Here is a 13,732-nt window from a genome sequence, read left to right on the forward strand (position 1 = left end):
ACTATATTTACAAATAACCTCTAAAACAGGAAGGGAGCCAATATATAGATTATTTATATTAAATAGCTCAAAACCAAATAATCCTTCTCGATCGTGCGAGGAAAAAAATAAAAAATTCATCACGTACCCTTGTATGCATTATTGTATTTCAGTTATATCAACTCTTTTATTCAATTTTAATTCATATAAAATCTTCTACTTTAATTCAATGATAGAGCTCCTACCCATGGGTCCTGGCGGAGTGGTTAGGTGCGCTCTCGTCGCTTACGAGGTCTGGGGTTCGACCCCTCTCTTCGTTTGCAGCCGGCCGCTTGGAGAGCACTCGCCACCCAGTACGAAAAGGGATTAATCTGGGCCAGCGCTCAGGATACCCTTGGTTCTACCACAAAAAAATGATAGAGCTCCTTGGTTTGATATCTCTAATTTGCTAATGGACTTGCCATTAACCAATATGATATGCACACATGGCAAAAGCTGATAGAACTGAAATTCAATTTTCAATAGTGTAGGACGATCGAGCAAGATATGATTTTCTGAGAAGGAAAAGGAGCAAATCCTTTAGGGTATTTACATGTGCTAAGTAAATGGCACCCAAGACAAGAACAAAATATTTCCTTAATCCGACAATGCTATAAATTAGCTCCCGGCCATGAGGCAAAACAATGACTCAGACAACGGCCAGCTTTGTCATATTCTTTTGTTTCTTAATCGGTTTACTGGCCGGCCGGCAACAACCTGCCAGTTGAACATCAAAAAGAAAAAAAGAAAGTGACAATGTATTGATTCTTTTGCTGTTGTGACTTTGACTTTGACTAGATTTTTCACAACCGCATTTAAAAGATTTACTCACATAAATCTCGGTCACTATTTATACTCGTAGTCTTTGGACAATTATTTTACCAATAAATTCATGAATCATGAATGGAAATAATACATTAGAAAAACTCTGGTTAGTAATTTCTAGTTTACTAGTGAGCTCGTTATTAATAAATTTATCAATGGATTAAAAAACAAACAAAGCATGTAAAAAAAATAAATTACCGACTTTATTTTGTTATTATTTTCCGAAGTTTTTTAATATAATCGACAGAATATCATATTTAATTCCGTTAGTGTTTTTATTTGTTTGTCAGTAAAATCCATCAGTAAATATAACATATCACCAACAAAATATCATCTGTAATTTCATCGAAAAGTTAACAATAGAAGTGATATTTACAGTAATTGTTTTCCAACTATTTGGAATATACAGACGGATGTGGTCTATCGGTCTGTAATATTTAAAAAAAAATATATTTTTTAAAAATATATTAAAAAAAGTAGAAAAATAATTAAAATAAATTAAAATCAAATAATTTAAAATAATATAAAATTAATTATTTATTACAAATTTAAACATTTATACATTCAAATACAATAAATCTAAAACATAAATGATGCTAAAGAAGGAGGCTGGTCGTTGTCGTGACCGTGATGTCAATAAAAAAGAGCACATGAACCACTCATGTGCGTGATATTTACCACTCAGCGAAGGTTTTTTATAATCCGTAGTGGGTTATTCATATTTTTTTTTTATTAAGATTGGTTGTTTGATCTGTATGACTGTATTTGTTAGTCTAACATCACTTTTAACACAGGAGTTTGAGTGCTTGGAATCGACTAAGCATCCAATGATCAAAACACTATAGGTCGAAATTTTTGGTAATACGGTGATGTAAGGTGTTTTTTTAATAAGGTATAAAAAAAATATTTTTTCATATTTTTTTTATTTTTAATATTAATATTTTAAAATTATAAAAAAATATAAATTTGAAATTTCTTTCAAAAAACAATTCAAAAAAATATTTTAAAAAAAATAGGTCAGACCACAACGTAAAATGGTTGGTGTTACCGTGTAAAGGATCATGTCCTTTGATGAAAATGCTGGTCTAAATAAAACACAAACGTTCAATAAGAAAGAAAAAGAGACCAGGTCAATCACTGGTAAAATAAGAGAACTAGACGTAAGAACTTGACAAAGATTCATATCTTTGAAAAGAAACACGTTGTTAGATTATAAACTCTCTCTCTCTCTCTCTCTCTCTATATTATATATATATATATATATATATATATATATATTATATATATATGATTTGACCAAAAGGTAAACGTTGTTGGTCATGAGCATTGTTGAATAGGGAAATTAAAAAAAAAAAAAAAAAACATGGATGGTGATTGTTTATTTCATCATGATTTACTTATCGCTGTGCACATATGATATATAGATTCAACTATACATTTCCATAATCAATTAATGTATTTTGTTTTGTAATTATCCGAGAAAAACTATGTTGATTGTTCATATGTTTTTATAAACCAATTTTTTTTTTTTATCGAATCCAAATTATAATAATAATACAGGTAAGGTAAAAACAAATATAGTAATACCCATCTTCTTAAATAGTTAAGTTTCATGTAAATGCCAAAGTAAAAGAAGAGAACCGGAGACTGGTAATAAACAACATGCACTTTTGGTCCAAAAAAATACAAATAGAAAAACAATACGTTTTCCATGTAAGATTTATTAGTAGCTTATTAAATTTCCCCACCAGATTCTTTGCTGGTTTGTGTATTAATTAATTAATCATCAGTGGACATTCATTTACTGCTCAACTTTCTTAAGGAGACTTTATTAAATCCAATTCACATGGGTTGGAGAAAAGTAAGCTTACATGAACATGATATCGAAATGAATGCATTAGGATAGTGTGTATAATTATAATAATTAATGATTTTTAAAAGAATTTTTTTGTTTAAAAATATATTAAAATAATATTTTTTTAAAAAATTATTTTTTTAATATCAGTATATTAAAACAATTAAAACATATATAAAAAAAATTATAATTTTAAATAAAAAAATTTAAAAATTTTCAAAATCACGACACCAGGCAAAAACAATTACCTTCTCTCTCTCTCTCTGTGTGTGTGTATATATATATATATATATGTAATCATTATATCTTGTTTTTTTTCCGCCAAATTATTTTTCTGGTTTAGGGATTAGAAATAATCAATGGACATCAATTTGTTCTTCAATTTCTTAAGAGACTGGATTAAATCCAATCAGGACACGGTACTTGTGGTGGTGGAGAAAAGCAGGCTTATGTAAACATCATAGTTAACACAATATGTCTTGAATACAAAAAATTCAGTGTATCTTATATGTAATATATCATACACGTTCCTATTTTACAAGGTAATAGCCAAATATTCTTTAACATGAACACTTGTCATCCATGAGATCCTTTCCCTCTCTCCTTCCAAAAGAAATTACATTTGGTCATAATTACATTTTGGTCAAAAACAGCATGCATGTTTGGTTCCACACACGGTGCTGACGATTCATATCACAAAAACTCAATCACAAACCTCAAGGAAAGAAAAATAATGGAAAGAGAGAATCTCTCTTTGGTAAATATTTACCGGTAGTGGGTGAGGAAGGTAACTCTAAACCTTATAAATACATCCACTCCACCACTTCTTTCCTTGTAGCATCCGCCTCCTAAATCAAGAGAAAAGGAAAACACCTCCCTCTCTCTGTCTCTCTTCCTTCGTTCTACCACCAAACACGTACACATAATAATACATATATCAAGACAACATGCCTGTCGATACTTCATCACTTCCATGCCAAGGCCAAACTGTCTGTGTCACCGGGGCTGGTGGCTTCATTGCTTCATGGATTGTTAAACTTCTTCTAGAGAAAGGTTACTCTGTTAAAGGAACTGTGAGGAACCCAGGTTAGTTTATAATAATTATGCACTTGGTTTCTTTCCCTTTTCTTTTTCTGTTCTTAAGATAGTAATAATTTAATGCTTTGTATTCGTGTTGTTATACACAGCTGATCCCAAGAATTCCCATTTGAGGGAGCTTGAAGGAGCTCAAGAAAGATTAACTTTATGCAAGGCTGATCTCCTTGATTATGAGTCTCTTAAAGAGGCTATTCAAGGGTGTGATGGAGTTTTGCATACTGCTTCTCCTGTCACAGACGATCCAGTATGTTTCCTTTTTTTCGTAATTTCATGAGGCAAAGTATGTTTTCTTCAAATTTGGTTTTGATGATGAGATGATTTTGTGTTCCAATACTTGAAGGAGCAAATGCTGGAGCCAGCAGTGAATGGAACCAAGAATGTGATAATGGCAGCAGCTGAGGCCAAAGTCCGACGAGTGGTTTTCACGTCCTCAATTGGTACAGTGTACATGGACCCCAATAGGAACCCTGATGTTGTCGTTGATGAATCTTGCTGGAGTGATCTTGAGTTCTGCAAGAACACAAAGGTATTTAATTAATAACATGTGATGATGATTGATTAACATAATTAAATAGCTCCTAATTAGAGCACGGATCAGCTAATACTTGATGATAAAATCAACATGATATAAAATATATGCTAATTAACATAAATATTATCGTGGCCACATACACTTGGGTTACTCAAAGCATACAGAGTAGGTGTAAATAAAAATATCTCTATCCTAATTGCCTATCCTTCACATCTTGATGTAAGTTTATTATTCTTGCGTCATAGGACTTAATTACTGCATCTTGAAATCCTAATTGCCTATCCTTCACATCTTGATGTAAGTTCATCTTGGAATTGCAGAATTGGTACTGCTATGGAAAGACTGTGGCGGAACAGGATGCATGGGATGTGGCTAAGAAGAATGGAGTTGACCTAGTGGTGGTGAACCCAGTGCTGGTGCTTGGACCATTGTTGCAACCCACTGTCAATGCTAGCATCGTTCACATCCTCAAGTACCTAACCGGCTCAGCCAAGACATATGCTAACTCTGTTCAGGCTTATGTGCATGTTAGGGATGTGGCACTAGCCCACATTTTAGTCTTCGAGACACCTTCCGCCTCCGGCCGTTACATTTGCGCTGAGAGAATGCTCCACCGTGGAGAGGTGGTGGAAATCCTTGCGAAGTTCTTCCCGGAGTATCCCATCCCCACCAAGTAAGTTCTTATGATTTAGAACAATTTCAAAAAGAATTTTTTAAAGAGATTACTAACCTATTTTTCTTTCATGGTCCTTTCCCGATTTTTCTTCAAATCTTCATTAGCAAAAATATATTATGCTTTTATACAATAATATATTTGATTTCTCGTTGACATTTGATATATATATATATATATATATATAAAGCAACTTAGGGCAATGAATGTTGGAAGATTTCGTACAATAATTAAATTAAAGAATAAAATCCGTACTTCCTGTTGCATGACAGTTTTCTGATACTTTATCCCTGTTCATGCCCAAAATAAGAAAATAAATGAAGAAAAGGGTTTTCTGTCCTTATTTTATTTTTATTTTTTTGGTTTCTTAATGGTATCGTGGGGCAATTGTTGTCCCAATTTTGACTTGTATGACAATCTTAACCAAAAATCGAAACCCCCGTGGCATAATTTTTTGAATCATCAACAAAGAAGCCAAATGATTTGACATTACTGGTGCAGCAAAAGGGTCCTCACCAACCCCATCGTCTTTGTCATATTTGGACCAAAATGGGTTCTCTACGATTGGTACTGCATAAAGTTATTGGATCACAAGTTAAATCTTGCTTTGTTATGTATTTTCAAATTTTGTCATGGAGAGTTAGGAAGAGGATTATTGGGTCTTAAATCCTAATCTCATGAAATTATATGCCACAGTACTTGTTTGTCTAACTGTTAATGAGCTAGTGAATATTAATATTTTGTAGAAAAAAACCTACAAAGTTTGTAGAAAGAATTAATTGTGCTGTGTATTTTTTATTAATCTTGAATATTAATATTTTGTATTGCAATGCATTTGCAGGTGTTCAGATGAGAAGAACCCAAGAAAACAGCCATACAAGTTCACAAACCAGAAGATCAAGGATCTGGGCATCGAATTCACCCCAGTGAAACAGTGCCTGTATGAAACTGTTAAGAGCTTGCAGGAAAATGGTCACCTTCCAATCCCAAAACAAGCTGAAGACTCTTTGAAAATTCAATAAGAGCTCATTTATTAGGAGGGGACGTTCATGTCCACACCCCAAGTGTGTTCGTAGTTGTTTGCAAAATACATATTAGGGAAAACAATATACTAAAGATCAAGAATGTAGAGTGCAAGTGTTACTGTCTTCTAAGACTTCTAATTGTCTTCGTGCTTAGATTAATCAATGTTTTAATCCTCTAATTAATCAATTATTGAATGTAACTTTTGAGTGTTCCGCTTTTTTTTTTTTTTTGTGTGGTTGTTGTTTAAGTTTAATCCAATTTCAATATGGAATCAATACCATCTCTATGGCTTCCCTTGGATTGAGAATTGATTATCTATCTTCCAAAATAAGGTCTTAAAATCGAATAAAGCTTATATAATGATAGCTGCATGTACATCTCGTAGCACCCTTCTAATATAATTAATAAAGGATGTCAATTTCTCTTACTCTTATTCCCTCTCAAAATCACTAGGATGCCATCTCTGTATAGATCAGTACATACCCTTTCTCGTGGAAGACGAATCTAAAGTCTAAACCAAGGCACTTAGTAGTCAGCGAACAACATCACAGGCAATTTCCAGTAAGGCTCAGAAACCAAGGCACACGGTTGGTTTAGACTGATTGACTGTATCATATCATGGGCCTCATCCAATCTGCTATTACAGGTTAGCAAAGCTCAGACAAAGGTGGTGGTACCTACTAGGAAACTATGATTTTCTAGTGTGCAAATTATATTAGTTTCTTGCAAGTTTAACTGACATGTTCTTGGGACAAAGGATCTTATTTTCTCATCTTTTATACATCTAAAATTTAGTCATTTGCTTCACTACTAGTCAAGAAAAAGGGTTTTTTTTATGTAGGTATGAGCTGAATTGAAATGGAAACATTTTAATTTAGGGAAAATTGAGTCGTTCAATTTCACCCAAAAGATCTATTTTAGAGTCGATCTGAGCACGGAAATAAGCAATAGGAGTATTTTCTAAGAGGCAGGAACCAAAAAAAGGACTGCATAAGCAATAGGAATATATACAAGCCCAAACCTAGACTTCAGTTGAGTTGTGTGAGACCAAATCCAGCTGCAGAACTTTAGGCCCCATCCTTCTACTAGCAATTATTTCGGTAGAGTTTAGAATTAAAACTCGGTGTGCCCTACATATCGACCTAACAACATATCAAATTTGAGCTCCCAGTCAGGTTGGTTTTTTACTTGGTTAGCAAAGTTCATTAATCAAACTTAGATGATCTGTCAAGTCAATTCACGATCCAGATAATTCGGTCAAATCAGGTGAGACTTGACCAGGTAAATTATTGCAATGTCATAGTTACACAAGTTAATTACCCTAACTTAAACAAATAAGATAGTATAGAGCAAGTAAGGGGTCAATTCCATGAGAAATATCTAATTCAAGTTTTTATACTAGATGATTCAAAGTTAAGAGGGTTTTGAGGCTATTTAAGCTATATTATGGTAAACAGAACAAACTAATCAAGCTAAATTAAATAAATCCAAAATTTATTAAAAGAAAAACCTTGGTCTCAAGTATACGTCCACCTACAAAAATCAAAACTGATCATTGAAATAATACGTCAATTTATATTAAGAATATCTATCTTTTTTTAACATTAGTCACTTAACCGATCCACAATGTAACTAACCTTAATCATTAAACAACCATAGTGTCCGCACTAGTAATTTAAATCAATGGCAGTCTTAAGAGCTAGATAGATTGATAAATCTTATACAACATAACTGTATGCAATATATTATTGATTTAGTTGAATATTTCCCCTAAGATTAACAACATAGATCCATCATAATTATTAAACTTAGTCGCTTCACAAGTTGAAATATCACAACTTTGTTTTGATAGCAAACTTAGCCATAGATTGGTTTAGAATAATAATTTAGAGTCTGCTCTAACAATCAAACTGAACAATCATAGGAAATAAGAATAGAAAAACATTCATAATCATCATATAAACTGAAAAGAAAAGATAGAATAAATCTCATAGTATTTTTTTTTGAACTCCAAAGGTTTTTATATCTTTTCAATCAAGAAAAATTACTTAGCCTTGTATGTCTATTGAAAAACTATTGAATAAAATATATGAGAACATAGTTTCTTGTATAAGAGAAAAGAGTGGGTTTTCTTCTTTTTTCTGGTTGCCTCATCCTTTTCTTTTTCTCTATGTTTTTTTTATTTGATAGGAAATCCTAATCCCCACCTTCCTTCAAACCATTTTTACTCTCCTAAAAAAAAATATAAAAAATAATCCTTTGCAAAGTAAACAATCTATATTTAAGTAAGTTGGACTTATTTCTTCGCAAAAACCTGTCCATGGTTGAATTTATAGGTTGTCTTAGAAAAATCATATCTCTCTTATGTGAGCTATTTGAGTGGGTTGAAATTTAGTAGGTTGATATTTCTTTGAGTCAGGAATGTAACAAAACTGAGTCTGCATCAAATGGACTTTTCTACCTCAAGATATTCAAGTTGGAATGACTGAAGATCAAAAACTGGCATAATGCAATACTTGTTTTTGAAGGCTGTGATTTCCAGCCTCTTTTTTTATTATTATTTTTCTTGCCATATATATATATATATATATATATATATATATATATATATATAAATGTATGGATGTTAGCTTTTTAATGCCACTAGAATCACTTCATTTCGACCTCTACAACTTAAGTTCTGCATAAAACATCGACCACAGATTAAATCTGCCAATATTCAACGCGATATGGAACATGGTTTGAATTTTATCTCTAATTTACTCATTTTAGAATTTCACATCCAAAATTGCCTTTAAAACATAAAAAATATTATCAAGGTATTATATATATCAAACATGAACATAATACTATGTAAATATGGGTAAAACTATCGAATTGTTAGAGAATAATAGAAATCATATCATAAGACCTCATTTAATAGCTTAAGCTTTTAGGTTGAGATGGTTTTTGACATGATATCAAAGCCTTGATGACCAAGTGATCACGAGTGTCGCACGTGTGCGGCGTCGCAGCGAAAATTATATAGTTGTTCCATTTTCTTATTTACAATGTAAATCTATCTATATCTATGGGGATATAAGAAAATAATGTCTTTTGTTGGTGGAAAATGGAATGGGAGTCGCCACCTAGTATTTTGGTCACTAGGAACCCTAACTGGTCTCAAAGATCGGGTACGGGGATTGTTGTATTGTCTACCCTAAAAGGGAAGGTATTAGCACCCCAAATACGCCCTACCTAAGGTAAGCTGCATTGTTGTATTGTCTGATAAAAAGCTAAGGTGTTATTATATTGCTAGTCGTTGGTCTGTCTATGGTTCAAGAAAAATCCTTCTCAGTAAGAAGGTCTTTTATCTTATCGGGTAAAATCGTAACCGTTCTAACGTCTATACCAAAATAATATTTAGGAATACGTTTTACGTATAAATTCGTAATCCCAAATACTAGAAAGAAAACAAAATTTCCTTTGTTGTATGAAAATATGATGTTATAATATATATATATATATATATATATATATATATATATATTATATATATATATATATATATATATTGGAGAGACTAGGCCGTATTTTAAAACAAAACAATTTTTTTGAAAATATTATTATTATTTTTTTGTTTTTTTAGGTTTTGACGAAAATTGGGTATTTAAATACTGAGCTTGTATCCTTACGGTATAAAAATACAACCCAATATTAATCCACTTTAATAAAAAAACTGCAGAAAAATCAACAATATTTTTAGGGATTTTTTAGAAATGTTTTTGAAAGCAAAAAGCATTTTTTATTCTGAAAATCTTTGATGTTTTTACGAAAACCGGGTATTTTTTTTTTTTTTAACATTGATTTTGTATCTTTACAGTATAAAAATATCAACCAACATTAACCCATTTTGACAAATATTCAAGGAAATCAACAATATTTTTTAAGATTTTTTCGAAATATTTTTTTTTGTAAAAATATATATACACAATATACACACATATATATTATAATATACTATAATTCATAATATATATAATAAAAAAAAAAAAACGGGCTGGGCCGAACCCAACCCAGCTGGAAATGGGCCCAAACATCAGCCCAAAACAGGATTGGGCCGATCTCCGCCCGCAAGGTGGCTGGGCCGAATTCGGCCCAACAAAAACTTCTCTTTGGACTGGGCCAGACTCGATCTGGCCCAAAAACTAATAACAGAACTGGGCCGGAAACCCGACCCAGTATAAGAACCCAACGGGGAAAGGAATTATTTTCCCTTCCCCTAACTCCTGCATGCAGAACGATTCTGCATGCAGGAGAGAAAAAAAAACTAAAGTAAGGGCAAATGAAAAATGCAGGAGGAGAAGAATACCTGGCACGACGGAGGCGATGCTGTTGGTCGAACGTCCGTGTTGATGGTGCTGCAGCGGAGGTTGGTGGCTCAAAGCGGCGGTTCCCAACGGTTCGGTAACCCGGCGGTGCTGCTCGGTCTTCGTTCTCTCTAAGATCTTCCCCGACTCCGGTCCTCTTCCCCCTTCTCTCAGTTTCATTTCCTTGAGTTTTATGTGTTTATTACTTTTAGTTCAACTGTTTCTCTCTCCTTCAGTCTCTCTCTCTCTCTTAGTCTCCGGGTTTTTTTTCTTCTCCTCCTCCCCCCTGCTTCAAGTCTCTCTCTTTCTTTTATAGGTGGGCAAAGGGAGCGGAGCTGCATGGGCTGAGCAGGGCCGCGTGGGGAGCATGACAACAGGTTGAGCAGGGACTCGTGGGGGGACAGCGCCGGTCGGCTGGTCGGCGAGCGTGGTTGATCAAGGCGTGGCCCTCCTGGCTTCGCGTCGTCCGAGGTGTTGTCAGCGCACGCTTGCTGCACGAAGATTTCTTCCCATGCTTGATTAAACAAGCTTTCTTCCCCTGCTTGCTGCACGTTCGGGGGGGAAGAAGAAAGGGGAACAGTGCCGTTCAAAACGGCACCGTTCGGTCCCTTTATATATATATATATATATATATATATATATATATATATATATATATATATATATATATATATATATATATATGAAACGGTGTCGTTTTGGGGAAAACGCGCCGTTTCATTTAAAAATTGCGCCAGAATGCGCCAAATTTCAACTCAGCCCTCAATTATCTTTTGTTTCTTTCAATTGTGTCCCTGGCAATTTCGGTCCTCGCCCCATAGTTGGCCGCGTTTTTCACCTTGGTCCTTGGCCTCTGATTTATGCAATTAAGCCCTCAATTGATCAATAAACTTCTAATTTCTTCAATTACGCCCCTAGATCAAATCAAGACAGCCCCCTCTATTTACCCGTGTTTTCCAAATTGGTCCCTGGTTTCGGATTTTCACAATTGAGCCCCTAATTGGCCATTAAACTTCAATATTTATGCAATTAAGCCCCTGATTTGACCTAATAAATTCCAAAAAAAATATATTTTGGCCCCAGAACTTAAATTTCTTCCAATTAAAACCCAAATTGACTTAAAAAATCAATTTTTCTTGCACTCCAATCCTCTATAAATTCAAATAAAATCCAATTAAGTCCATAAACATCCAAATTTGGGCTTTTCTCCTCAAAAATTCAAATTTTCCTTCTCAACAGGGCTCTCATCTTTCAAGAATATACTGTCAAAAATCCAATCTTTGTATTTTTTAACCTCCTTGACCAATCTTTCGACCATTTTCTGAGCGCTTCTGCCTCCTGTTATTTTTCTAACCTTCTTTGGCTATTTATTTATTATTTATTATTATTTTTTTATTTTTTTATGGGGACCCAAAAATGGGTTACAACAACGAGTTTGAATTTTACCATCCCTACTTAGTTGATAAAAATTAAGTATAAGATATATAGTGTGAGTCTATGCAAGTTTCAAGCTCAAATGACTTTTACTTGAGGGGGTATGTTAGAGAATAATATGAATTATATCTTGGGATCTCATCTAATGACTTAAACTTTTATGCTGAAATGGTTCTTTCACATTGGGTTTGCATTTGAGTTATCAAAAGGGAAAGACCCTTCATCGAAGATCACATGTCTTGAAACAATTGAAAAATCAAGAGCATGTTTGTAAAGCTCTTCAAATGGTGAAAAGCCAAGAGGGGTGGTGGGAAGGAAATTAAAAATATATGTGGCCATGAGAAAAGCATTATCCTAATAGGTGTGAGGAACATGACAATGCGATAAGAGTGAGAGGCCCATTTCAACGATGTGATAGTGTTTCCGTTCAATGAATCCATTTTGTTGAGACATATAGGGGCATGTGATTCGGTGTTGAATGCCAATATTTGCAAACTATGTGTGAAGAGAGTGATACTTCTCATCCCAATCAGTTTGTATAAATTTTATCTTACAATTAAATTGGCATTCAACAAGTCTTTGAAATGAGCAAAAAATTTGCATGACAGTGGATTTGTTAGCGATTAGAAATAACCATGTAAATTTGCTAAAATGATCAACAAATAAAACATAGTATTTATTGCCATTGGTTGACATTCTAGGAGATGGATCCCAAACATGGGATAAAATTAATTCAAGAGGATTATTAGATATTGATTGAGAACTAGAAAAAGGAAGGTGATGTCTCTTTCCTTGTTGATAAGCCAAACAAATACCTAAAATTTTATTAGACGAAGTAGGTAAAGAAAATTTGGAAACAAGATGCCGGATAATTTGATAGGAAGGATGTTCCATCCGGCAATGCCAGACATCAAAAGGTGCTCTTTGAGATAAGTATGTTTGAGGATGGTTTATTGGTGACATGGAGGTCAAAAAGATGTAGAGGCTGTCTTTAGGTTTGCTAAGCAGAAGAACTCTTTTCGTTGCCTCGTCCTTCACCAAAAAAGAAAAAGAGTGAAATTCAAGATAAACATTATTATCACTCGTAAATTGGCTAATATAAATCAAATTCTTCTTAATTTGAGGTACATGCAGTAACTTATTTAAAATAAAAAAATTTGTTGGGGTTGAAAGAGTGGTGAAACCAATATTTTTTATAGGTAAATCTGCCTCGTCGTCGACATGAATCTAGTTATTGCCAAGATAAGGTTTTGATCGTACAAGTTGCTAAAGTTGTTGGTTAAGTGGTTTGTTGAACCAATATCCAGATACTAGTTAGTTTCATGTTGTGGTGAGGGAGATGTCATATAAGCCGCTATATTAGAAGGAGTGCCTTGGTAGGCATGATCGAACTTACAACAACATTGAATGGTGGTGTGGCCAATTCTTCCACAACTTGGCATTATGGTTTTAGGTTGGAGGAGTAGTTTGGAGGTGGGCCTCTTCCTTTATTTCCACGTCCCCTTCCTATATTGTTGCAACCATGAGACTGGTTCTGAGGAAAGCATTGCCGTTATATTTTCAACTACGTGACCTGTAGTCATTCCTTGGGGCCACATTCACTGAGCCAACATCGGTGTCAATGGCAATTTATTGTTGATCTAGTCGGAACTCAAACGTAAGAAGATGGTTAAACATATCTTCTAAAGTCATTTTTATCAATTTGAGTGGAAATTGACATGACAATAACATCATAAGAAATATTGAGACCACAAAAAAGGTAAGCTGTAAATTCATGGTTTTGAAGGGGTGGTCCAACAATGATCTCATTTTTTGAAAGTAATTGGAAATTGACAAGTTACCTTTCTTGGTGGAAGTAAAAAATTGTTGAGTTTGTATGGTGTTAGCAAAGGAGTGAGGTGCGAATATTCTCTCGAGGGCTA

The 13,732-nt window shown here is 33.8% G+C and overlaps 1 protein-coding gene across 1 annotated transcript; it reads left to right on the top strand.

Moving 5' to 3' along the window:
* The first annotated feature begins 3,511 nt into the window (after positions 1–3,511).
* LOC118053529 (cinnamoyl-CoA reductase 1) lies at positions 3,512–6,226 on the top strand. Its single transcript, XM_035064811.2, has 5 exons — positions 3,512–3,784; positions 3,886–4,040; positions 4,137–4,322; positions 4,649–5,001; positions 5,843–6,226. The coding sequence occupies exons 1-5, from the start codon at positions 3,646–3,648 to the stop codon at positions 6,021–6,023; spliced, it is 1,014 nt and encodes a 337-aa protein (XP_034920702.1). The 5' UTR covers positions 3,512–3,645; the 3' UTR covers positions 6,024–6,226.
* Positions 6,227–13,732: the final 7,506 nt, after the last annotated feature.

The sequence above is a fragment of the Populus alba genome, chromosome 1 (assembly GCF_005239225.2).
Source record: "Populus alba chromosome 1, ASM523922v2, whole genome shotgun sequence".
NCBI classification, from domain to species: domain Eukaryota; kingdom Viridiplantae; phylum Streptophyta; class Magnoliopsida; order Malpighiales; family Salicaceae; genus Populus; species Populus alba.